The following is a 27710-nucleotide window of genomic DNA, read 5'->3' as shown; positions in this document are numbered from 1 at the left end:
CCTACCCCCTTCAAATATAGAAAACATTCTGGATATCAAATCAGTTCTCCTTGCTCCACAACAGTGAAATTAATTAGCCTACGCCCAAGCCTATTACACTATTATTAGTACATTTCCCTTTACAAATGAGCTCCTTTTTCACAAAAAGTCAGATTGCTTGCTTGCTTTCTCACCAACTAACTAAGAATATTCACTTTCTTTCAGGAGAGTGGACTGCCCATGCAAAGGTATGCACATATTTATTTTATCTGATTCTAAGCTTGACTCTCCTACATTTTTAATGAATTTGCTTCACTCTAGGACAAAACTGAACATTGAGTCATGTATACATACCTCAACCTTAATTTGTAGATTTGCTATGTGAAATGCTTGTCACCAGCTCACTAAACTTTCTAATGAGATTTTCTTTCAAAGGTGGCTCTCTCCCTAGCATGTTTAGCTACATTTCACACAATATTTCATCCGGATCATCGGGGAGCTTTGCACCTGGAACCAACTGCCAAAAGGTCTGGTCGCTTGGCTTAGCAGGGTCAAACTTCAGCTTGAGGAATGTGAAATATCTCATAATCTTGAGTGACATTCTTCAAAAGTTTGTAGAAGGGAAAAGGGAGCAAAGGAGGTAGGAGAACAGCTCAATATTGTTCTTATACATAAGCAAAGAAGATCTAGGACTGCTACTGGAGAGGGGGATTATTAATCCTACAAACTAAGAAGAGTACATAGAATACGTGAATTTTACAAGTTAGGGCATTGTATACCACATACCTGTGCAGTGAATTGTGTCAAGGTCTTCTAAACAATTATCATAAAGTAAAAGTGCTATTAGAAATTATTTTTATTAAGATATGTTTCCTTAAGATGTTCAAATGTTTACAGAAGGGAATGAAGTTTTATTTTCTCCCCACACAACAAGGAAGCAGTAGATAGTTCCTCTATTAATACTGACTCCTCTCTCATTAATGGAGTAGTGCTCTCTTTACTGCATGGTCCCCTCAAGGATGTTTGAGACTGGGCAGTTTGGAGCAGACTGATAAAGTCTAGGAGTCCTTACACAGTGCAGTTCACTAGAGGAGATTCAAGAGATGCGTGCATGCCTTTGAAATTACATGTTCACTGAAGAAGAGACCACCTGGATATTGTGAACTGGTGCAATTTCCAACCCACCCTTTAGCATTTTGAATTTACAATGGAGATGGAGAGAGAAGGGGAGGGAAACACCTTTTTTATCTGGATGTGAAAACAAGTTAATCTACACTTTTTGTGGGAAAAGTCTGGTCTGATCCAACTCAAAGAAGGAATACATAAACATATCTCTCTGTCAGCATGAAGATTTTTGTGATATGTAACCAACTTCAGGGGGGAAATTGAAGATACTGAAACCATCTACCAATGGTTTAATAGGAGAACACTGAACATTTAGTGTACACACCTTCTCTTAGTGTTGTTTGCCTACAGTGGTTTCAGGAAGGAAGTAAATATATGCCAGCTAGGGTATTGGCTTTGGACTTTTATCCAGACACCTTTTAAAATCAAGAAACCACAACCCAAGGAAACAAACCAAGATTTTTCCATAGGAACCAGCTGGAAAAACTGTCAAAAGGTGGTTGGGATAATGTATTATGAATTCGATCTGGATAAATATTAGAATGTGCAAAAATGTATTTTAAAATTCACCAGTTTCTGCTTTAAACATTTTTTGTCAAATCTAATTTGGTCCGAGGTCTGAGTTAAGCCTGTGCTCAGCTCCTCCTTCATTAAGATCATTAGTCTAACTTCTTAACAGCTAATCCCTTCTTATCACAGTCAGCAAAAACTGTTCACATGTCAGATTATTTTCTCCATCTAGAAGCACATTAGGGCAGTTGGCACCTCTTCTCCAAGACTGACTTGCATATTGTCCTGGGTAAAATCATGCCTTTGTCTTTCAGTTTTAATGAACATCTCTTCTCCACACTGCCAAGCTGTACTCTCAAAAAACATCTTTAATGCACTCATACTCATTTTGAACAGCCTTCTCCCACACAGTCCTCAGTCAAGAATGTCAGCACATCCCTGTCAGCATGGCAACTTGCTGAGCTGATGCTGTTTATAAAAATCATCCAAAATAAATAAACAAAAGGGGCAAGAGGGGCAGCACAGATAGAGATACATGTGGTGGAGAGAAGGTGAGATGCCAAACCAACACTGCCATGAAAGAAAACATTGATAAAACAAAATCTCAAGTTTACTCTGATCTCCTTTTCTCCTTGCACTATTCAGCATTATCAGAGGCTGGGTGGAAAACTGCGTTGCACTATTTCCTACAGCAAATCAGCTAACGAAGAGCCTTCACAGTAACTGCCAAGACAGCTCATATTCAATGCCTTGAAGGAGCTGGGCTCATCTATCTTGAAATACTCCCATTCCTCTTTTAATGGCTCACACAGGTGTAAAGTGTCACAGCATCACAGAATCACAGAGTGGGTAAGGTTGGGAAGGACCACAGTGGCTTCTCTGTTACAGCCTCTCTGCTCAAGCAGGGTCATCCTGGAGCACATTGCCCAGGATGGCATCAATTACACTAAACCTAACTTCTCATGCAATCACAGAAATAGTTTACTTTTGGCAATAGGTCATGTTCCATGCTAACTTTTTGAATCAGGGAGTCCAAACACCCTCCCTGAGCAGCCTGGGAAAGAGTGTCACTGCCTGGCAATTTTCTCAGTACTGTGAGCACCCTACAATATTTACCTCAGTAAATATTATCTATGAATTATATTATAAAATTATAAATTATAAATTATATTATAAAATATATCCTCTGTTGCTTTTATTCACATCTAGTGGATAGTCCTTTAAGTAATATATCTGCTGTTTAAGTGAGGTGATCTGTATAGATGTCTGTTCCCCGGGATGGCTAGTCAGGCTAAGATTAGGGACATATAAACACACTTCCTGTGCCTTAGAAATAAATACATACTCAGGATATTTATTTTGCCAGACCATGATCTGCTTCAATGTCTTTAATAATTTTCTATAACTTTCCCATCTAAATCTATGACATAATCATGTTTAAAAAAAAAAAGTGGATTTTAAGAATGGGGAGATATCATCTGTAATAATTCAAATGCCTGAGTTTGTCCCTAAAGCATCAGCATTTCTTTCATTCCATGACTGCAGTCCTCTGTCTCCAATAAGTGAAACAAACAAAAAATAAAGAAAAAGGCAAAGCCACAGAGTCTGAATGCATGAGAAGGTGCTAAGATATTTCAGACTTAAAACCTAGTAAATTTAACTATGCAGAACTTCAGTAATTTAATTTCTCCAGGAAAAAAACCAAAAAATGCAAAACAAAACAAAACAAAACAAAAAAAAAAAAAAACCAAAAAAAAAAAAAAAAAAGGATAACCAGCAGAAGCATAGACCATGAAACCACAGATACCTGTCCTTCCATCTCTGAAGCATGCTGAAGCATGACTATGTAGTTTAGACTTGTAAGCCATTAAGCAGCCCAGGCTCATGGGATTGCAAAGGAAAATTGTAGACAGACACCTGAGTGGTCCTGCCATGCCCCCACATTTCACAGGCTCATGCACCTGTGCAACGAGCTTGTTTAGCCATGTGTGTGCCTGAAGTTCAAGGCCTTTTTGATCTGGATAAATAATGTCATTTAATTCAGTTATAGTGACTCTGTGCTTCCATTATTAGTCTTCATAAGCCACTAGCCTGCAGCTTCAAATACATTGTGAAAATAGAAGTAGGCTAGATGCTTTAAAAATCAATAATACACTGGCAAAATTTTACTGTGAAGCCAACCTGAAGTAAACCTCCTGAATTTCCTGGTACAGTAATAACACCTTTGAGGATTATCCTTGTACTATATTGCAGCACCTGACTTGTATAATAACCTACCTGCCCAAAAGATTGCACCATGGAATCACTAGAGGGTTCAGTGGCATCTTAATACAGTCATTACCAACACTGAAAAGTTGCACTGGGTAGCACTCAGTGCACGTCTCAGGAAGGCACTCCTGAGAGAAGCACTCCTCTCTCTCCCTTGCAGTGGCATGGGCTTGCAGACAGCCAGGGAACAGACCCCCCACCCATTAAAGCTCTCAACCACAATACCGAGGGTCCAATTTCATGAGAAACCACAGAGTTTCATTGTAAACTCTAAAGCCAAATAAATAAATTCCATGTTCTCCATTCAGTAGGACTAGCAGAGAAACTTCCAAAGAACTCCTGCATTTCACACTGTAACCTCCTCAAGATGTAGTTTTTAAGCCCTTGTATGTCCATGGCTCAAGTGTTAAAGTCCTATGCCTGGCCCATCTGATAGACTGCAGACCTCTCTCGCTAGGAGCAGCTCTCATCTTGACCATTCAATTGCTTAGTTAAGGCAATTGCAAGCAGCGTCACTGTCAGGTCATAAAAAAGGCACAGTCTCCTTGTCTTACTATACATATCAAATCCCAGTGCTCCACCTCAGAGCTCATCTGTCAGCTGATAAGCTGTCAAGTAACTATTCATGGGCTTAAAGGAAAAAATATACCTGCCAGGTTTCACACCAAGTGTGGCAAGTGGCTAGAAATTCACAGTAAGATAACTGCCTAGACAAAAAAAGATCTCAGTAAGAATCATGCTTAACTGACCAAAAATAACATTCACAATAAGTGGTGACTGAAAAACAGAATCTTTATAAATGTGCATGTACTTTGTGCCTCCTCCCTCAGCTACTGAATTACTGACCCTTTGAGCCCTAATGCAGCATTCATGTACTGGAGGCAGCACAGCAGCAGCTGCAGACAGCAGTCCCTCTGCAGCACATGCTAACACAATTCTTTAGATATCAGTGTGATATTAGCAAAATAGAAAAGGTTTTTAACATGCACCAACCAGTTTCTGTATGTGAATGAAAACAGCCTGTGGCACAAACATGCTGCTGGATACAGAATGCCTGTGCCACTTTTCTTCATGGATCTGGATTCTGGACAATGCTCTCCATTAGGAACAACAATAGTTGGAAAGATACATTTTTCGATCAGTAGGACCACTGAGTCATGTTACATTCAAAATATTTTAAATAGCAAGAAAAAAATGCCAGAAATACTTAGAAAGAAAATAGTACAAACTAGCCAAAAGGTTAAATAATTTTTTAAAACCCAACATTTTAACTGTTTCACTAGTTTGCTGTCTTTTCTTGAAATCACCTGAGCTACAGGAAGGTTAAAAGTAACAAGACACATGTCAGCTAAAAACAGTATTTAATTGCTCCATTAAATTCCACTGCCAAAACATAGATTCTAAAATCCTCACTCACTTTTTGTCTAACCTCAGGAGAAACCAGGAATTTTCAATATTTAAATGCTCTAACAGCTTGTTATCTGAGGCAAGCCATGACCATAAGAACTTTGATCTCAGCAACAATGTGGAGTTTGAAACTCAAGTAGGTATTTGCTGTCACTGAAATTCTTTGCTCATTGTTCTTTCAGCACATGATGTCATAGCTGCTGTGCTTTGGGTTTTTAGCTGATTCCCCCCTGGCTCAGCAGGAGTTCCCTGCAGCCTCCATGGACAGAGATGACATTTGCTGTTGTTGTTGTGTCCCACAGACCAGCCGAGCGCAGGCGCAGCTCCCTGGTGGTGAGCCTGCCGGGCCTTGAGGTGTTCCCTGGAGACCTGCTGGTGTCAGACAGTGCCATGGACTACCTGCCCTGCTCATCCCTCCTGCTCACTGCAGGTCAGACACAGCGGGGATTGCTCCTCCGAGCCCAGCAAAGCGGGACTGGAACATGTGTGCATGTGGCGTGGGAGGGAGGATGATGTATGCAATATGCAATGAGAACATGAGGTGGTGCAGCCTCTGTGGGGGATCGTGTTACCCCACACCAAACTGACTTCATTGCCAGTTTTAAAATTCCTCTTTTTGTTTTTTTTTCCCTGCATTTTACTGTTGAATGCAAAAATCAAGTAGATGAGAAGGTAGGACACAGATCATGTTGCTCCTCCAAAGCTAGAAGCTACCAGAGCTCAGGCCAGGATCTCCATCTGGAAGCAGCTGAGGTACAATTTCCTACCTCCACAGCTTCAAGCAGAGAGAAGAGCAGCCCATGCTGCCCTTTGCATTGGTGTTCTGATCACAAGGGCAGCAAATCCAATTCATGGCCAGAGGTTGCTCACAAGACATTCCAAAACTGAAATGCAGACCTGCTAGCAATTTCCACAAATAGGTATTGTAGAATATAGTATGGTGTGATTGACGGAGATCCTGGTGGCCAGAGATCAAAAGTTTCTCAACAAGCAAGTCAGCCAAGGTCACAACCAGCATTTCCATGACAGCAAAGCCAGCCATTCTTAAACCTTCAAAATACAGAAACACAAAGTTTGGACTGTGATTCGCTGACACACCTGAAGATGGGTGCCACATAAAGAAAACCTTTGCAGATTTCTAGCTGGACAGAGTAGGTCCTCACAAGTCACCAGTGCGCTCCTAAATCTAGATCCCCAGCTTTCCCTGTGCCTCACCAAGGACCACAAATTACACTTTGCCTCACTGTGCCAGCCCCATGACAGATCTGAGAATTAGGGCTCATGGGATGGTTTGTTTACTGGAGATTTAAATACCTGCATAACTCCAACTTATCATGATGAGAAGGCATAGACTAATTCTTGCTTTAAAACATCTTCAAATTTGCCTTGAGTTATGATGGTTTTCCCAGGTAAAGAATCACATAGTGATCACAGTGATCACCTGCAACAAGTAGGAGCATTCAGCACCATCTAGGATCCCACCACAGTCAGTCATAGCTCTTGCTGGGAGGAACCCAACAAGCTTATTGGGTTTTAAGTCTGGTGCACCAAACTGCCTAAATTCAAGTATTAAATATGAGCCAAGTAGAGTATAGTCTATCAAGCTGCATATATAAAAATAGTTTTCTTTTTTATCTACTTGTTTCCTTACTGATAACACTTGTTTTACCCATCAGAGTCCAAAAAATCAAGGTGGCCATTTGCCAAAAGAGGAGTCGTGAGTATTTTTTACCATTTTGTTTTTCTTTGCTCTGACTTGCCTTTTCCCACAACTAACCTGGGTACAAGTAGCTTCTTTACTTTCTTGCCCTTGGAGAAAGGCAGCCAGCAGGTGAGCTGAGCTCAGAGGTGTCTCAGCCCTCCCTGGGACTGCCTGCACATTAACCTGCAATGAAGACTGGGTGGCTCCAGTGCAGCCATTGCATGTGATGCACATGAAAACACAGTCAGAGCCACTGCTTCCCTTCCCAGTGGGTGGTGGCAGGAGAGGTGTCCTTGGCACAAGCACAACTCAGTGAATTTTTCCTTGTCTAACACAATTCCTTGTCTTTTCCACTTATGAAAACTTTTACTTACTAATATATCTGAATTTCCTTTCCGTGTACTGTTCAGCATTCAAAAAATTATATACAAGTGTCTTGACAACTTTTTCTCCCTAACCATGTAATTAAGAACAGCCCCTTCTCAGTACTTTTTGAATTTTATCAAAGCATAGTTTGTGCATACAGAACCAATGCAAGTACTCAGGTTTATATGTACAAGAACTCCCTCTCATTGGAGAGTAGTTTCATAGCATTTGAAGGAGCATGACCTAAACCCGAGCATTCTTAAATTCAACAAAATATTTTAAATCTGCAATAAAAAACATCTGATATTTAGACAAAAGTGATTTCTAAAACTATTAAATGCCATAAAATTTAATTCATGAAGATTCATTTGCTGTTACACTGGGTTCAGTGTGCATATATGTTAACTGCATTATTTTTTCTGCCTCATTTCAATTTATCTTTCAAAATTAGGAGCTGAACTTAAACTCTAAGTTTCAAATATTATAATCAAACACATATTTCAAAATTGGCCTGAGTTCAGTGCCTAAAGTTCAGACAATGGAAATCCATGAAGTGGGAATGTACTTCCAGAGAACACATAAAACTTAAGCAAACACCTTATAAGTCTCTGGCACAGCAGTAAATTAGAGTTGATAAAGAATGCTTAAAATTTTTTACAAGGCCTGAATAAACAAAGCATAAACAAAAGCTTTTTTTATATATATATCATGGTCCTTCACACAAACTCCTGCTGTTCTTTTAACTTTCTGAAATGTCATTTTACAGACACTACTCTGAAGGTGACCAAGGGACCTTTTTCCATATATAGCTCAAAAAATTAAAAATAAATAAACATGTATTTGTATACCTATGACAGGATTGCAACTATGAATCTGTTGTCCCCTATCTCTGACAGTTCTAAGGGAAGCAAAACATTTCATTTGTTCCACCTTCCAAGGGTAGCCCTTTGCCTGTTACCAATGTCTTACACATCCAAACCTGAGGCATTTGCACACCCCACCCACAGCTACAAAGGAATCTGCCATCACTGCCTTGTCTCTGTGTAGAAGAGCCTGGAAATACAGAGAAATCACTCATTTAAGAGCAATCCTTAAGGATTAGGGCAAGAGGGGTAAACTTCTTAACAGTCTTTAAAACACTGTATGAATCAGGGGGTTTCTTGTCATTCCACAGGGTAAAGACAAACAGAAGCAAGCATCTGATCTGGAAAGTTGTCTTTCTACTGTTAAGATCACAGACTGCTGCACAGATGAGTTTTTCTGCTTTAAGGTATCAAAATACTCAGTATACTGTATCAAGGATACTCAAGGATGGAAGGAGCAATTCTGTGTTCTTTATAAGCTAACATTTTTCAGTTCATTAATCTAGATATGAGACCTTTCTGTCAAATTAATGCAGAAGTATATGGTATATTTTTGTCAAAATGACAAATGGAGGGGCAAGTGGGAAACTGAGGGTCAGTGTAGATTAGCAAGGGACCTCAAAATCACCAGGATTTTGCCAAGGATCCAGACTGCCCTGGATCAGGGAGGTATCCTCTTCAGAAAAACATCTCAAGGCAACCCTCTCAGCAACACCTACAGGTGTTAGAAAAGCAGAGGAAAGAATCTACAGCATCAGAGAGATGCCAAATGGGACACAGCCACCCCACTGCTGTGTTCAGAGGCAGCCACATGCAGGTCAGTGCCAACACCAAGGTTTGGCTCCAGAAAAGGCACCAAAGCCCGTCTGCCAGACAAACAAGGCTTCTGGCCCCTAACCACATAACACCATCCCCTCTCTGACCAAACCTTTTGCTTCTCTCAGTAGGCTGTTCCCTGCAGGTCCCCATACAGAGCTGCTGAGGGCTTCTGCCAGTGCCTAATTTATATATGGACATCTGACTTTGGAGCAGGCCCATAATGTGATCATGGCCACCACAATTTCCAAGTGACTAGAAATACCAAGTCTTTTGGTACCTTGATTTTATCATCCAGAAAATAAGAAGATATCATCCACCCAAGAGCAGCACAACAGATCACATTGCTTAGCATTTGCAAGCTGCCCACTAATTGATACAACATACCTAAACATAAAGTATCACATTGTGTTTCTTTCAAATTCAGAGTTTATATTGTAAGTATTTTAGAGGAGAATGGTGGGGTTTAAAATATTTTAATGGAACTTTCAAGCCTTCAGAAGAAAAATAGCTAATACTGGTAGATGAAATTTACACAGTCAATAGGACATAGGTTCCTTTCATAATGCCTGAAGCAACAATTTTTTCTTTCTTCTTCAATCCATAGAGTAAATCTTGGCATGAATTTCTAAATGAGCCACAGACTGAGCAGAAAGATGTCAAGAGCCAGTTAGAAGTGAAAAAAGAAGCAGCAGTGTGGGAACTTTTCACAAGTGAATGCACTTACTTTCTGGATCATTTGCTGGTTCTCAAGATGGTAATGTCAGATTTCACTTTGCAAAAATAATGAAACATTATTTGTTCTGCTGTGATGGACACAAAGCCTCCTCAAACTTCTCATTAGAGGTCTGGGGGGGAATGACTTAAGCACCTCCTTTTCCTCCCACCTTGCCTGCTCATCCTGTTTCCATAGCTCCCTTTTCTGACTTTATGATGGTATCTCTTTTAACATGACTTTTGAGTGATGCAATCCAGTGCTTTGCAATTACCATCTGACTGCAGAGCCTTCCAGGATATTCAACTGATATTCCATTCTCTAGCAAACACTGCACTGAAGCCATGCTGCAAACACTTATTTCTGTACTGGACCATTCCAATTGCTAATGTTTTTTATTGCTAATAATATTATTGCTAATGTTATTGCAACATTATATTTGTCATTTAACTTCATATAGATCTGGGGTTAGATTATCCTGACTGGAGAATGAAAACCTCAGAATTCAGCAGACCTGTATTTTTAATATTACATGAAAACAAGTATACTGAAAACAATTCCACTCCCAAAAACTCTGTATTACCTCCAATCCAGTGAATTTCAAGAGCTTGAAATATGGACAGCAATATTACAGACTGTTACAAGAATAGCTGCACTATTTATATTCATCACACACCAAAAGTTAATGTATCCATTCAAAAGAAGGGAAGCTTCCACAAACATTTTGTTTTAATGTTCCTTGTACTTGGCACAGACAATTCCTGATTTCTTATTAAGTCGAAGAAAAAAGATTTGTAAAACATTTTCCATGTTACTGGAAAGTTATCCTGAACAGTACAAGAACTACTGCAAAGTAAAGGAAATAAATAGAGGAGTGGGCTGAATTCCTCTTTGGTGAGGCAGAACAGGAAGGGACAGAAAACGGGATAGCAGGACCAGCTATTGGTTCAAGGCAGGAGAAGAGCATCCTTCTTTCTATACACTTTGTTTAGAAACCTGAAAAGTTTAAAATGTGGTGAATACTGGGAAGAATGATGGTAACAGCAGGCATGCAGGCTCCTTGTGAGTCTGATGCAGGAGCCCACAGAGAAGCCTCAGCCAGCCCTGCATGGCCCATGAATGATGAACAGTTCAGTCCATGCCACCTTCCCAAACTCTCCTGCTAAACAAAGAACCCATTGCATGTGGGTAACCAGTTTCAAAGATACCTGGTTACCCCCAAGTACAGAAATATTCCTTTGATTTTATTGAATCTCCACAGGGAGCTTTTAGACCACCATAAATCCACTTTAAGCTCTCAGGACAACCAGGTCATGGTAACTGAAGAATTACACAAGGCTAAACAAACACTCCCACTAGTTATTCAGTCTTGGCACCTGGCTGACAGGTTTTTTCATTAGGCTTTATACACATAAACAAAAAAAAAAATCTACTCGTTAACCTATAAATTTTAAGACTTTTTCAGATTTAGGTCAGATTCAGTACAGCTCAATCAGCTTAAAAAATGTAAAATCTTAAACAGCCAATAAATACACACGCAGTTTTCACTGAATACAGGCTAATAAAACAATCCAAAGAGATTAAAAATCTCCACAGGACTGCTACTTACCTTAATCCAAGAATATCTTTTCTCCTCATAGTAACTCTAAACAATTTAGATAGCAGCAGTTGCATGGGGTAGGAAGGAGAGCATTGAGAAAGGTCAGAGAAATCTGTAACTGTGACTCTGATGTCACTGAGTCCTTCACACAGGGATCTGAAGGGGGCTCATTTGCCCCTCTGCTGCCCAAGGGCACAGCAGGGACACAGCTGCCTCCATGGTAACCACAGAGAAACCCCAGAGACATCATTCATACCCTCTTCTGCACAAAACCTGATATTTAACCTTCAGCCAGATCAGGAAACTTTTCTCACAATGCCATCTTCTGCCCTCCCTAAATCAAATAATCCTTTCATTAATTTGAGTTAAAATATTATTTTCAGAGTGGAATAAAAAATTATTGAATTGGCACAAACAGTAATTAACATGGATTTGTTTTGATTTTAAAGATATTTATGAACACTCTAAAATACCTCCAGAGTAATGAATTTCTCTTGGATGTGGATTTGTGGAGACTTTTTGCAAACTTAGAGGAGTTAAACAAGGTGAGTAGAAAAAGAGAACTGTTACTTAGATCAGAAAGCAATCAGCCCAGTAAAAGAATACAACAAACCAAAAGCTTCTATTTAGTTTCAATGCTCACATTTGGAACTTTGTTCAAACAATCCACCTTTTCCTCTTTTCTATGTGGTATATCAGTGAGAGTCAAATACCACAAGTGTATCTTGTATCTCCAGCCAAAGATACATGGCATTTTAAACATGGGGGAGAGCTCATTTGGCAGTTGTTCCTGAAGCAAACACAAGTTTGAGACTAATTCTCATAAGCAGCGACCTTTTAAAAGAGATGAAGAGAAACTACCCAATCCCTACACCAAAACAGAAAGCATGGCAAAATAACTACATAACAAGGCCTCTTTTGCAAGCAGATGGGCACAAAGACTTTGCTGTCTATTATGCCACTCCAAAAGAGCACGTTAAAACAAAATGCTGATCCCCTCTCTCCAGCTGAGGTTTCCCTTGGCATGTGTGTAAGGATCTCTCCCATGTTCATGTGCTACTTACTCTGCACTGTCCAGGAGGAGGGAGGCCACAGGGCTTGGCTGTGGTGTGCTCCAGCTCTTTGCTGCTTTTGGCCAGTGGCTGGGAGACCATTTTCAGCTCCTGAAAGTTAAGAACCCCTAAGTCAAACATAGTTTTTACATTACTTTGGAAACAAAACAATTTTTCTTAGCTTGAGGGCCCTTTTACAGGACACCTCACCCTTCACTGGAAAGAGAACTTTGGAAAGAACTCTGCCGCTGCCTTAATTGAAAAACTACTCACAATCAAATCACATGCCCTAAATCAGCTGCTGGGTTCCATTTATTTCACTTAATGTAATTCCCTTGCCTTAGTACTGAATCTCTCCCTTTTTAGCCAAAACAAGAAAACTGGGAAAGGTCTTCAAAGCAGGGACAATTAGCCAGAACTCAAACACATGAGCAAGGTACTGCTCAGTCACACACCTCACACCTGGTGAGCTGCTGAATGGCCAATCAGTAGGTTTGGAGATACAAGGAAAAAGATTTTTAGCTGACAGGTTTCACCTTTGGCTCACTGTGATTAAGACTGTACATGTAGATAACTGCTAGAGTTCAGCAGATGTGTGGCTGTTGATTGCCTTGTTCTTGTTCAAGGAAGAGAGTGGGATATATCACTGTGTTTCACTTAGCTTTGAGCTTGGCTGGAGCTTGGTCATGTCTTGAGAGAATTATCTTAAAGAAATGACCTGCTTTAATTTCTAATTTTGTTTTCCTTATTGATGAGGATAATAAATGACCATCTGTTATGCATACTTTAAATAAATGATTAAACATAGGAGAATGAAGCTGCTCTCAATGCCTTTGGTGCCTTTTTTTTTACAGCATGCATATCCTCTTGACAGCAGGCTGAATCCATGAAAAAATGCATGCTGTAAAATTGTAAAGGTCAAAATTAAAGAATGAGCATCATCCTATAAGCATCCTTGTCCCCATAAATCACCAAACAAAGCAGTCTGCAGCTACTACAGTCTTTAGCAGTATCCCAGCAGATTGAGGTCCCTGTCTGGCCTAACATTTGGCCAACAGCTTAGCCCAGTCATGAATTTGTGTGAGAACTGTGTGAATAGTGAAACTTGTGTGTTCAGGATGAAGGTGTGGGCTTAGGAGCAGGCTTGCAGCCCCATCTGACTGATAAGGTAGGCATTTTGAAATCCATATAAACATGTAAAATTAACTTATGGGGAATATGAGTTTATTTCATTCAATTGAAGATGAAGAAAGTATCTATAAAATACTACAAAAACTCACATATTTGAAATCATGATGGTGTCTTCCTCATGGACTGTGAAGGCTTCCTTAACTGTCACAGCTCTGTCACACACACCATCACTGTTTTCCAGCAGATGCCATTCACCCACTGTCATTTTTATGTCAATCCGTGTTAAATACAGCTGCTACCCTAAAACAAATTTAATGGACTAACTAATCTTGTTTCAAAGCTTCTGTCATCAGGCATTTTCACAAAATAAGTGGGTCTTTATATATATAGATTTTTCTTAGCTTCTGACTAGTTCAAGCATTCTGGGCATAATTCTGAAGACAATTCTGGCAATGGTAGAGATAGGTATGGGCACCCATTAAGCTTGGAGCATTTAAAGAGACCAGGGATGGAAAATAAAGCTGCTTAATCTTAACTTCAGATCACTGATGCTAATTTATCTTTATTTTCTTCCCCTTACTTAGATAAGTCTCAGTTTTCTGAAAACATTTTTTGAAACTGTGAAGAAGCACATCAGCAAGTCAGACTCTCCTATGGATTTCAGCTCCGTACTCAGAATGGTAACATAATTAGAAGTATTCTTGCTTTTAATACAAGCAACAGACCATTTATCAGGGCATACATATCACATACATGTCACAGCTCCAGAGCAATCAGGTCTGTCCAGCCCATGCCATCTGTCACCAGCAGTTTGGTCTCAGCCTCAGGTTGTTCCTATTAGAAGGATGTTTATATTTCTATTCATTGGCATATTTGAAGCAGTCATGGAAAGGTGCTCTGTATGTGGAATCAAGTGTGGAAAGATTTTCCCTTCCTGGAGAACAGCAGCCCAGACTCTGAGGAGATTTTTCCACTGTCAGAGGCAAGCTTCCCACCCTGTGGAAGATGTTTCCCTGAAACCAGACCCCAGCCCCATCACTGCCTCCTTCCACTCCTTCACACCAATCCTCCTTTACTCCACTGACCAGACCCACAAGTGTTCATAATTGCTTAATTAGGAGCTCATTGACACTGAAATTACACTTTGGCCTGTGTCTGTTAAGCAAGAGAGAGATGTAGCCACAGCTGTCCTGCCACTGCCAAGCCCTGCCTACCCTGCAACCCTCTTGGTCAGTCTGTGTGGGAAACAAGGCATTTGTCTGAACAGCAGTCTGCAGGAGCTCTAATTCCTGCTCAACTTCCCAATGCCTGTAAAGCTGGAAATATTAGTCAAGATAGAAAATCAATCGATTGACAGAACCTTCCCTAGCAGTAGAGGCCATTAGAAAACTTCTGGGAAATACCAGAAGACCCTGCCTCAGTGTTAAGATTTTTAATGGAGTCATTCAGGCTAGAGCTTGGTTTCTTGCCCCTGTGAGCTCTGACTCCAGGTGCTCTTATTGATAATGTTTGTGTAGACAGACAATCCCAGGCAAAGCTGCATCTCATCATGCATGACATTCAACATCTCCAATGTAAATGAGGCTATCCTGTTATTTAGAAATAGCATGCTCAGATATGATGCCATGCTACATGAAGTCATCAAAGCTGTTTCAGAAATAATGGGTCTCATTTTCAACTTCCATATGAATTTCACATCATTTATTTCTAATGAGAACAAAGTCTAAGATTGTGTCACACCTCTGTAGATCTGTTAAAACTGTACTCCTATACATTACTAAAGCATTATTGTGGCATTTTTACTACTTTACAGTTTTATTGCTGTTTAAACTGCCCTTTACTTTTTTAATTCCCTGTTTTCCCATTTTCCTAGGTACAGGGAAATCTCATATAAAATGCACATTACAACCCCAAAACTCCTGTTTCTCCCTTTGTCATTTTTCTTTCTTGATAAATTTCCAAATCTTTTCTGCAGTTTTTTCAGGGTGACCTCTGTCAGACACACCAGATTTATTGCCTTAATTATACCTCTGCTGTCTTCTACTTGGAAAAGCTGAGACAGAGAGAAGATTTTGGCATCTACCTGAAGGTAAAGTGATGGTTTTATTGTTACTGCTGTTCGTATTGTTGTTGTCTTCAGCCTTCCTACCTTATGACAGGATTTTAACAGCAAACTAGGAATGTTTATTAGAATCAAAACTGTGTAGACAGCATTTCACATGGATTTTTTTGAACTGCAGAGCCGATCACTGATTGGAAGTCACCCTTCTGAGTGTATGTTCACCTGCATGTGTGAAAGTCTCTACCTGTAATTTAGAACAGATAAGGGGGGAAGAGCTGGGCTGCCTTTTTGCAGGCAGAAGATACAAACTACTAGCCTCTTCCATGTGTTTTGCATGTTATCTCTTGACTCAATCACCTCCACCTTAACAAAGTGAAATGGTTACAAGAAAAAAAACTAACACAAAAATCAATTTCAAATGTCTTACTTTGGCAAAAGATCTGTAAGGGAGAATTTACCTCCCTCTAAGGTTGGAAAGAGCAATCACTGGACTCTTTATCAAGTTGCAGCACTACAACAGGTTTTGTCTTTGCTGACACCAGCAGTGCAGGGGTGGGGATCTCAGGCTCTGCTCTTTCTGGCATCACTAGCAGACCAGTGTGTCCTGTAAATACTTAAGATTAATCTTCAATATTACAGGTTTAGAAAGAGAAACCTCAAGTAGTGGGCTTTTGTCACAGGCAGCCCAAAACTGGAAGGACATCTTTTTATGGCAGGCAAGTTCTGCAGCTTGGGCCTTGAGGTTTCACATTGCATACATTCGCATACAGGAAAAATGCTCCCCAATGGCAAGTAGCAGTGACCCCAAAATATAAGGTGGCTTTCAAACCTAAGGTGGCTTTCTAACCTCAGGTTAATTTTCTCAGGAAGACCTGAGAAAATTAAAACAGCAGATAAATAAGAGCCTTACTGGATGTGACAGCATAGCCACAGCATCTGGAATGGTAAGCAGCAATGCAGAAACTGAATCTGGAGGGGCAATGCAACTTCCCCTGTGGAGAGCTGTCCTTGGCTTGGCTGGGATACTGTTAATTTTGTTCCTAGTAGCTGGTGTAATGTTGTGGTTTGCATTTAAGATGAGAGTAATCCTGATAACACACTGATGTTTACTTGTTGCTAGGCAGTGTGCATTAAATCAAGGACTTTTCTGTCTCTCACCACCACCAGCAAGGACTCTGGTGGGCACAAGAAGTTGGGAGGGGACACAGCCACAGCAGGTGACCCCAAGTGACCCAAGGGGTATTCCATGCCATAGGGTGTCATGCTCAGGACATAAACTAGAGGGAAACCTGGCTGGAGGGGCCTCTGCCCTGGGACTGGCTGGGCATGGACCAGTGGGTAGTGAGCATTGTGCACCACTTGATTTGTATATTCTGTTATTTTTTTCCCTTCTGTTTCCATTCTATTAAACTGCCTTTATCTCAAACAAAAACTTTATTTTTATTTCCCATTTCTCTTCCCCATCCCACAGGAAGGAGTGAAGAGTGAATGAGTGGCTGTGTGGTTTAGATACTTGCTGGGTTAAACTATGACAAGAAATTCATAGTGCCCTTGTTCTCACTGAGAAACTCATTTTTCATTAGTCCCTGTCTCGTTACAATCACCTAATGCTGCAGAAAACTGTTTGCTACCTCCTAGCCAGAAGGAAGGTGAAACCTTAGGCACATTTTGCTTGTCTTCAGCAGTGGTGTGAACAAAATGAACAGTGCAAGAGGTTGCATCTGCCAGAGCTGCTGGTTGCTCCTCTGCATCGACTGACGCGGTATCCCCTCCTCCTCAACAACATCTGGAAAAGGAGCACTGATGAAACAGAGAAAAGTTTTATCCAGTCACTTAAAGAGAAGGTGGAAAAGTCTATAAGTAAGTAACAAAGGTTAGAAGTCAAGTATGCAGTTAGAAATTAGAAAGTTACATGGCTTTTTTGTGCCTGTCCTTTGAAGCGTGAATTGGTAAAGTGTCTCTGCAGAAAAGCAGCAAGGATGTGTGTACCTTCCTACAATCCTGACCCTCATTCTGTAGGGAATGATTTGGGCCACCTTGTGCTGTCAAAGCCTCTCTGAGCAATGTCACAGGACTCCCAAATCAGTGAGTCACCTCTATTTTCTTAGAATCATCTGCAGTGACAGGCAAAAAATTAAAAGCAGATCTCAAATTGGACCATATCAAGAAAGATCCCAAACAAAGAAGTCTTTCAGTTGGATTTATGTCTAAGGAGGATTTTTTTAGGGCTGATCCTTAATAGGATAAATTTTCTCTCACAAGGGGAATATTATGTCCATGACCTTTCACTAATGACAGGTCCTACTATGTAAAGTTGTCTCAGCTACAGATTATTATTTATTGCATAAAACAAGAGGCTGGTTCAGATATTAATTTTTTTCCTGAATTTTTTAAAATATATAATATTTCTATATTTAACATATATAAGGACAGCAGTTTTAGGTGTGGCCCCAAAAGACCATGAGATGTGTGGAGAGTATTACTGGCAGAATGAAGAGGTCCTTCCAGAAATTAGACACCTCTGGATGAAGGAAACCAAAGATAGAAGGGTGACCCATCTTTACTCACAGACACCTGACAAGTTTTGATCAGTGAACCAGTAACATAATAAACAGTTGTAGTCTAAGCACTCCCCTTCTGGTGGGGAGGTATGTGAAAACCATTATCTGAAACCATTATCTGCAATATCACTCCACCCAAAGACTTGAAATTTCAGTTGCAGGTCCATTAAAGCTTTGCCCATAATGGCTTTGAATCAGCAAAGACACAGTCCCCATTTTTCACATTTTGAGGGACCCCCACATCAATCACTTCTGGCAACACTTCCTCTGAAATTAATTTTCATTAATTTCAACAGTCTTTTTATCAGGCTCTATATAATGAAAAATATTTTTCTCTCACTATACCAGACAGTTTAGGATGACAGAACTTTTTTTGAAGACATTTTTAAGATTACAGTTTAATTGAGTTTTATATGATTTCCTGTTCGCCAGACAGATTAGTAAACACAATTTTTTCATTTAGCAGTGAATTTAAGCATCTTTGAATGCATGAATTTAAATTCTGTCCTTGCTGATCTAAGTAGAGTTTAGGCATTTTTTACAATGAGATCAAGATTTCATCTGGGGCCTCACATGTGAGGTACTTCAGCTTTCACAGGAGAAAATTGGTATTCAGCATCTTCTAGAAACAGGACTGCTTTTGCCAGCCCTGGGAGTAACTGGTGTTTCACACATTTCAGGGGATCTGGAAGGAAAAGTCAAGTGGTTGGATAACTTTCAGAAGTTCAGGCAGCTGCAAGAGGTCATAATTTGGCCTCAGGTCTGGGATCGTGACAAAAGGTTCTTTGTTCCAGAGGTAAGCAGATTTTAAAAGAGGTTTCGGTTTTTTTCTAGAGGAGGGTTTAGTTTCCTGTCTGTCTTCCTAGTGTGGTCTAAAGCTGGCTGGTTGTCTGTATTCTAGCTAGTGGGGATGGCTCTGCTCTAACAGGGGCAGCTGCAGCCTGGGCACTGAGTGCTGGAGCTGAACACACACAGTGCCTTGGATGGCAGCATGGGTTGCTCTCCACATCCAGGAGAGGGCAATGATACAGTCCAGGGGGACTCCACCATATTTGCTTTTAGGGGACAGAAGGAAATGGGATAGATGTAAGTATTACCAGCATTCAATAAAGTAGAAATGATTTGCCTCTTTCACTTCTCAAGCTGAGCCAAAGAACTTCCCATTTACACTTAAAATGCATTGCAAAAAATCACACAGCATACCTGGGTGTGCACGTTTTTGCCGTACCTACCCAGACAGATTTTAAGCAGCACTATCATAACATCATCAAGTGGGCCCCACCTCAAGGATTATGTCTGTTCACATACAGGGCTGCAAACACCATTAAACTCAATTTGGAAAAGTAAAACCCAGCTTAACATTTCAAAAGCATAAAGACATTTAAGCAATAGCACTGCTGAAGAAACACAGGCATGCTCAGTTATCAGCTGTGTGATGTACTTAGCCTGAGGTAAGAACACACAAATGCTCATTTTGTTTAGCCACTGGTTGCTTCCCTGTTCATCATCCATTATGCATGATTCCCCCATTCTCTTTCTCTCTTTTTTTGGGTCAAGTGTTTGAAGCAAAACTTAAGAGAAAACAGCAGTGAAAACATTTTGTCTTCAGCGAACAGACTTCTCCTTCATGAAGGGAAGCTGATGCTAGCAGGTAAAGTCCCTGATCTCCTGGTGTCCAGAGATAGCTTAACAGAATTATACATTGTTATGGCAGATCTAGAATGAACCTCTGCAACAGCATTTGGGCAGGTGCAGGAAGGTAACCTGCATAGTTTATCAGAGAGAAACTGAGATACATCCAAGCTGCCAATAGGATGATGGCCTGTATGATTGTTTATTGTCCTTTTTCCTGGCAAGCAAGGAATTGTTATATCAGAATGAGGTAGCTGCTACAAGGTACAAATTTAGTAGCCAAAATGACTGAGACGTATGATTTAGTGCATTTGAGAATGCACACTGGAGGACAAGTAGTTGTGAACTATACTGGAGACAAGGCTTCTTTGTTAAAAGCATTCTGTAAGGTGCAGTGATTCATAGATGTGCCTCATCTTAGAAGTAGCAATTCCTTAAATAATCAAACCATAAAACTGATTTTTCGTTTTTCTTCTCAGAAAGCACAAGGCTCCTTGATGTCTACCTCTTTTTATTTGATGATTTCCTACTAATTACCAAAATTAAACGTAACAAAAAGGTAATAATGTCTAGAGATATACATGGTTGCAGTTGTTACATTTTTTTAACTTTTGGATGGCTTTTGGATGTACTTTGCAAGATTGATCTAATTATAAAAATACAAGATGACTAATCAGCATGAAGAACAGTTGATACTTCCTCATGTGACTAGCAAACCATAACACTGATTCAAAAGCCTGCTTCTAGGCTCAGCATGGTACAGGAACACTATTACTGGCAGAATTTACATTACAAGACCTTAATATCTTCCTGATGTTGTTCTGATGAGTTGGATTCCTAAAGCTCAGAAAAGTTTCAGGAATGTAAGACTTTTTATAATGGTCCCTGAAACCTGAGAATTTTTTATCCCAGAGATATCAGAACTGTTGGAAAGAAGAAAACCAAAAAAACTGAAAGGAAAAAACAGGGAAAAGCAAAAATGATATAAGATTGGCTGTATTGCTTGTTGTCCTCTCTTTGCCTTGATTTCCCCAAGTTTGAAATTGAAATATAATTACTCATTTTAAGAAAACTTTTCTTGATGAATGATTATGTCATAGAGTTCTATAGATGATAAATATCTCTATTTAGACACCAACAGAAGAACTGGACAACCTGAAATTCCTAAAGCTCCAGTGTAGGAGTGCATTTAGCTAATTAAGTTTATGCAATTGATGTAAACTGAGTCTAAATGAACCTGTGATAATCTCCCAGGTTTTTTGGTTTTTTTTTTAAAGAAGCAGGTGTTCTGCTTTAGAGAGAAAGGAGATAAAGAAAGCATGCAGTGAGACATTTTAGACTCGCAGCACCATCCCTTAGCAACGAGGCTGGTGAGGGAAGCAGAAATTCAAGGGACCTGGTACCCTTAGGCAAATCTCTTTGAGGGCTGTCCCACGGACATGTGTTGGAGAACCTTCTGTGAAGGGCTGCAACTCATCTGGAGCTCCAGGGAATCTGTCCTGTGCATATGCATGAGGAGAGATAAGGAAACTTACCCCCAAGGAAAGGAGAAAAAAAACTGCTATTAAAATAAGGAGGGAAAGGGGGAAAATACTTTTGGAATGCCTATGACTGTCTTCTGCTTGTGGACTTGTATTGTGTTTCTTTTTTAGCTTTTTAATGCAAAGTGTGACCTTGCAGGAGAGCTCCAGGTACCACTCAGTTTTTCCAAGATTCCTCAGGCAAATAAGATCTCTGTGTATCCTTGATAAGAGAAAGCACATAATTTAGAGTTGTTTAGTGCCTATACCTCATGAGCAGATGGCAGACAACCTGCTAACCAACTTCATTTCTATTCCCAGAAATATGGAGGCTCAGACACCAGCTTAATCCCCATCTGTCCTTCCCTCACTCCTGAGCTACAGTCCTTCATAAGAGAGGGGGGATTTTGCACAGTCCTAGACCAGCCCATCCCACTAGACAGACTCATACTGAAAAATGTTGAACCCATCCAAGTTACAGGTAAGTGCCTGCATGCACACCATGCCTGTTATGAACGCCTTCATAAACACCATGTCAATGCACTGTGTGTGTGGCAGCGTAAGGACAAGCTGCTGTTTGCCCACAAACCACCCCCAGACGCCTGGAGTGCAAACACTGGTGCCTCAGCCCTGCCTGGCTTTACAGCTCTGCTCCTGCTGGGAGGCATGAGCTGCTGCCTCAGACTCCACAGCCCGCAGCCCCTGCTGCCAGCAGTGACTCACACACACCAGTGACTGTCACATACTATCCATTCACCCCAAAGGAGGCAGCAAGACTCCAATGACTTCTTTCTCACAAGCCAAGTGTTCCCTTTCCTAACTGTCCTAACATGGTCTCTCAAACCAAGGGTATCTCAAACCCCAAATCTTTCGGTTCACCCCAAGAACATTTTCAGTCCCCTACTAGCTTTGCAACATTTTTTCAGCTGCACCACTACATTGTTCTTCCAGATATCCTCCCACATAACACAGCAGCCATTCTCAAGGAGGCTGGAGAGGAGATTTACCTCCTGCTACTGCTCCTACTCACATCTCCACCAGCTCCTGAGAGAATGGAATTCACCCAGCACACATCAATGCTTCCTCGCTCTCAGACATCCAAATGCATCACTGGGGAATACTTCTCCTATCCCTGCTGCTGTGCAGTTGGGTGTGAAGAAGGGCTGACTGCCACAGAGAGTGACCAGCCTTACCCTGCCAAAACAAGGTTCCTGAAATCACCAAAATCAGATTTTGGGTCAGGGAGCAGGCATGCACCATCAGGACTCCCCTTGGTCTGAACCTGTGACGCAGCAGGCTCCCACACACCTCACCCTGGTGGCGAATGGTGCCACATCCCCTTGGTGGCCAGTCACTAGTGATGCTCCCCAGGGCTCAGTATTGGTGCTGGTCCTGTTTAACACCTTCATGAAAGACGTGGATGAGGGGAGAGAGGGAAGCTTTAAGCCACACATGGCATTAATTTGGGTGGGAGTGTTGATCCAGTGGGAGGTAGGAAGGCTCTGCAGAGGGATCTAGACAGGCTGCATCAATGGGCTGAGGCCAAGTGCAAGAGATTCAGTAAGGTGAAGTGCTGTGTGCTGCACTTCAGTCACAACACCATCAGGCAGCATTATGAGCCTGGGCTGGAAAGCAGCCCAGAGAAAAAGGACCTGGGGTGCTGGCTGACAGCCAGCTGAACATGAGCCAGTGTGTGCCCAGGTGGCCAAGCAGCCCAATGGCATCCTGGCCAGTATGAACAATAATGTGACCAGCAGGACCAGGGAAGAGATCTGTACTTGGCACTGGTGAGACCACAGCTCAAATTCTGTGTCCAGTTCCAGGCCACTCTCTACAAAAATACATTGAAAATCCAGAGTGTGCCCAGAGAAGCTTGGGAAGGGTCTCAAGAGTAAGTCCTAAAAGGAGTGGCTGAGGAATCTGGGGATGTTTAGCCTGGAGAAAAGGGGTGATATCATCACTCCCTACAACCACCTGAAAAGAGGCTGTAGCCAGGTGGGAGATGGCCTCTACTCCCAGGCAAGCAGCGATGGCACAAAAGGAAATGGCCTTAACCTGCACCAGGAGAGGTTCAGGATGGACACCAGAATATTTTCACAGAATGGGTGGTTAAGGATTGGAACAGGCTGCCCAGGGAGGTGGTGGAGTCAGCACCCCTGGAAGTGTTCAAGAAATGACTGGAGGTGGCACTTAGGGCTGTGTTCTAGCTGACACGGTGGTTCAGTCAAAGGTTGGACTCAATGATTTTGGAGGTCTTTTCCAGCCTTAAGGATTCATTGATTCAGTCTAACACTGCCAAGATCACAGGAGACTCCTATATCAAAGAGAATGAAAAGAAATACAAATCTCTGGGCTCCAGGGTCGTCCTATCTTAAAGATTGAAAAGAAAAGCTTAGGGAGCTACAGTGCTCTGTGAGAAAGCAATAGATAAGGAAAATCAACCTAGAGTCTGTAAAATTTATGATAACTTTGAAATACATTCACCCAGACTATTTAGCATTCAGCATCAATGCTGAGAGGATATAAAGGTAGGCAATAAAAGGCAAATTACTAAAGACAAGATAAGGGGATGAACACAAAGAATAATAACCTTTTTTTAAAACATGTTCCAGGCACTGTCTGCCTGCCTAATTAGCTCCCCTACCAAACCAGTAGAAATGGAGCAAAAGTACCAGCCACCTCTTGCCTGCAGGTTGGAGGGGAGGGCAGCCCCACATCCCACGGAAGCCCAAGCTGAATGCAAATGCAGGGCCAACAGCTCCTTGGGTGCTGGAGAAGGCAGTGCAGTCACCCTCCAGTTTGCACCTAATAGATTTGCCATAAAAACCGTAATGGAGATGGAAATAACATTTCTGGATTCTTTTTTTTTTTTCCCAAGCCAGCATTTCCCATAGAGATTCCTAACCAGGGTCTTTCTATCTCTGTGATCCAGCTGCAATCATCAGAATAGAAAAAGCTGCCTTTGGCATTCCAGCCTAGGCTCTGTCCACTGGCTATGACCCTTCCCTGCACCCTTGGCCTCATTGCTTGACTTCTCTCCCATATATTCTTACCAGCTTTACTAGAGCTGTAGCCATGGCAAGTGTTACTCACTTGTAGTCTCACAAGACCTTGGAAGCCCCATCCTAAGACAGGACCCCTTGGGGTGAGGTACAATAAAAACAGTGAGAAAAATTACTGTAGGGAGATTGCAGTTCGGATTCCCACCATTCTTTGTAAAACAACAAGCAAACATTCCAGTGTCAACAGAAAATATCCCATTGCAGGAGAAAGAAAAATATTTAATATTGTCTGGAATGTGTGACCTTGGGGAACATTGCCAATTTATCTCCACTCTCAAAGAGACTTTTATTACTGGTGGCACTAAAAGATTAGTTAGCATGTTCTCAGAAAGGTCATATGATCCATCACATTAATCAAAAATGAAATCCTGATTTTTGATCTAGCAAGTACTTTTGCTTCTGTTAGTTTGCTGAAGGCTGACATCACTTTGAAAATAAACAAAGCTCAATGCAAGTACTAGAAAAAAAATATATGTTGCAATATCCTACAAATATCCTTTTGGCAGCAGGCTGATAATTCTTTTCCAAAGCCTTCAATGCATTAGTGAAGGAATAGAAGATAAAATGGTGAGTTCATAACACCAGAAAGGTACCCTAAAAGGAGAACTACCTGCAAACACCATGACAAGAAATATAACTTTACATGTAAATACAATAGTAGGAACCCAGCTCTGAAGGTTGTAAGCAGCAGCATTCTTTCTGATTAACCTCCCCCTTTATTCCAGATGTGTGACATTGGTGTCACTTTGTCCCCTTGCAGAGAAATGCACTACATGATGCTCACAGTCACCCTCATGAACAAAAGTGTGGCAGGGAACAGAGGCACTATGCCTGGGCATCCCCAGGAGCACCAGCTCAGGCACACACCCAAGAAGAACCCAAAGACAGCACCAGCCACTTCCCCATGTGCCAGCCATCATACAGACTTAAATAAAATAGGACTTCTCTTTTTGATTTTTGATATTTGTTTTTCTTTAACTTCAGTTATTATTTAGGCCACTTTGAAGGGAAATATTTCTTAATGATCCTGAGGTAGACTCAAAAGCATCTTAGTTGCACAATGATGAAGCAACTAAAATTTTAAAAATGCAAGTAGAATTTACATTTTGAAATAAGAAAGCTTCCTACACAACAAAATTAACTCACCCTATGAGGGTGCAATTGCCCTTTTAGAAATTAAAAAAGATGCTTACATATATCATTTCTTTGATCATAAACAATGAAAAAATTTGATATAAAACTGGACTGACAGTTGTATGAGGTGCATTTATATCACTTCTTTACATTTTTCCACAGTCTTCAGCCTGCGAAATGCTTTTCTAATTCAGCATGAGAACAGGTATCAGCAGTGCATAGCACTCTTCTTGCTACAAGCTCAGACAGAGACTGCCAAGGTAGGTAACATCTTTTTTTCTTCTCTAATTACCCAACTATGCTTTCCCTAAAGGAGGGTGGCAGCCTAAAAGTCATGCTGTGATAAGAATCTCTTACAGTTGTGACACTTGACCAAAACTAAAACAAAACAAAATAACACTCCAGTGCTCTGGCTCACATATTTGTTACAGAATTTTTGCTGCTGAACATGTTCCATTTTTCTATCAGGGTGGTTAGCAGGGCATATTCTTGTTGAAAAACATTATCAATTCCGATTGCAAAAAGAAATAAATATCCATTTCTTGTGTCACAGTAGATGCTCAGGCCCTCCAGAGCAGTCAACACCAAAACAATCCCCCCCTACACCCAACTCACATGCAGTAGTACTCAGATCAGAAAACTGTCTCATGCTCATCTATTCAAAACATGCATTTTGCCATTTCAGACTGAACAGATGGTATGATTAATTCCACTGTTACATAAATTTACCCCTCATTTTCACACCATGTCACATTACTAGTAACAGCAGTGTGTATAACATCTGAAAGTGTGTTGGGCACTTCACAGTATTTTGCTTTCTCATGTAAGTTGAATTTCCTTCTCTAATACCTAATGCACAGAAATTTGATAACCACAAATACTAATTCTTACAAGTAAATGGTGGTAGACTTGTTCTAAAAGAAACACTGAGTGAATTCTTTCCATTTTCTAGTCACTGGCTGGTACTTGGAATAGCTATCCACTCAAGAAGTCATTACTTTCTCCTGTTACTGAAATACAACCCTCCTTTTCAAAAACTGTCTTCATACCAGGGCTACCATCTTCTCAATGTCATAGAATCACAGAATAGTTTGGGTTGAAAGGGCCCTTTAAAGATTTTAGTCCAAAGGATAAATCCTCTTAGGGTTAGTCCAATGTCTAATCATAGCAATTCAGACAACTCAACTTCTGTCACCAGACTATCTGGAGAGAAGGAAGTTACATATTTGAAATTATCTCTACATCACTCCCTGTCCTCATACCTGGATGACAGCAAACATAGACCTGAATGCTGTCAGCATGATATAGAAACTGAAATTCAGTTGGCAGCACGTGGCAGATCTTGGAGGGGACAGAACTTGTGATGCTGATAGAACGGAAGCTGTCATAATCAAAAAAATGAGAAACCCAACTGCAGGGACAGCATTAAGCTGATGAATAAACATCACAAGAAAGGGGTGAAATAGCCTGTAACAAACTTCACCATTACAAACAGAGCATTAAAATCCTACCTTCCAACCAAAAATAGAAGCATTTGCTGGAAATCCCTGGCCTCAGACACGGATTCCAGCAGCATGTAGTGGCCTGAACAACTGGGAGAGTCTCAGTTGTGGGATAATTCATGTTTCCTTCAGCAATTATGAGCACAAGCCTGAAGAGAGGCTAAATAAAACTAAAGGCTCTGGATGTTTATGCATCTAACTTACTGGAAAATTTTTAGGTTGTCTTGGTTTACAAGTATTTTTTCTTGTTACAGAAAGCATGGATGTCACAGATAGAAACAGCAATCTCCAATTACACCACACAACATGAAACCAAGAAAAGAACTGCTTTCTGCTTCCCTGTTGAATCCTCTGAAATTTAATAATGTCAGCATTGCACTGATAGAGCCAGTGGAAGATTATTGTGGTGATAATATAGTTATTTTATAATATAAATACAATGCCTTAGGTCTCTGAAGCTAACAAATTTCTGACTTGACAAAAGTATGGTGCATAGACCACACCATGTAGGAATAAATTGAGGAGAGGAATGAGCCATGCAACAAATATGTCACTCCTAAATGCTCCTTGCTTCACCTAGCGAAGGTTCTTGCCACCCAAGGAAGTTTTAATAGAGCTTGTCATTTCCTAGAAGGCATAACAGGGAAAAAACCCCTATGTTGGTAAGGACAATTCATTCACCAGAGAAGTTTAGAAGGGTTAT

The 27710-nt window shown here is 40.8% G+C and overlaps 1 protein-coding gene across 1 annotated transcript in view; it reads left to right on the top strand.

Annotated features, from left to right (window-relative positions):
• PLEKHG7 (pleckstrin homology and RhoGEF domain containing G7) overlaps nt 1-27369 on the top strand; it is a 29034-nt gene extending 1665 nt beyond the window's left edge. The window contains exons 2-16 of the mRNA XM_058023288.1: nt 205-227; nt 5592-5719; nt 6966-7006; nt 8532-8627; nt 9644-9793; nt 11801-11896; nt 14119-14214; nt 15510-15623; nt 17282-17456; nt 18838-18953; nt 19715-19808; nt 20269-20348; nt 21631-21790; nt 25668-25765; nt 27262-27369. Coding sequence (XP_057879271.1) covers nt 205-227; nt 5592-5719; nt 6966-7006; nt 8532-8627; nt 9644-9793; nt 11801-11896; nt 14119-14214; nt 15510-15623; nt 17282-17456; nt 18838-18953; nt 19715-19808; nt 20269-20348; nt 21631-21790; nt 25668-25765; nt 27262-27369 — 1575 coding nt within the window. The remainder of the gene's footprint in view (nt 1-204; nt 228-5591; nt 5720-6965; nt 7007-8531; nt 8628-9643; nt 9794-11800; nt 11897-14118; nt 14215-15509; nt 15624-17281; nt 17457-18837; nt 18954-19714; nt 19809-20268; nt 20349-21630; nt 21791-25667; nt 25766-27261) is intronic.
• Nucleotides 27370-27710: the final 341 nt, after the last annotated feature.

Source organism: Melospiza georgiana, chromosome 4 (assembly GCF_028018845.1).
Source record: "Melospiza georgiana isolate bMelGeo1 chromosome 4, bMelGeo1.pri, whole genome shotgun sequence".
NCBI classification, from domain to species: domain Eukaryota; kingdom Metazoa; phylum Chordata; class Aves; order Passeriformes; family Passerellidae; genus Melospiza; species Melospiza georgiana.
This window is presented reverse-complemented; position numbering and strand designations above follow the sequence as displayed.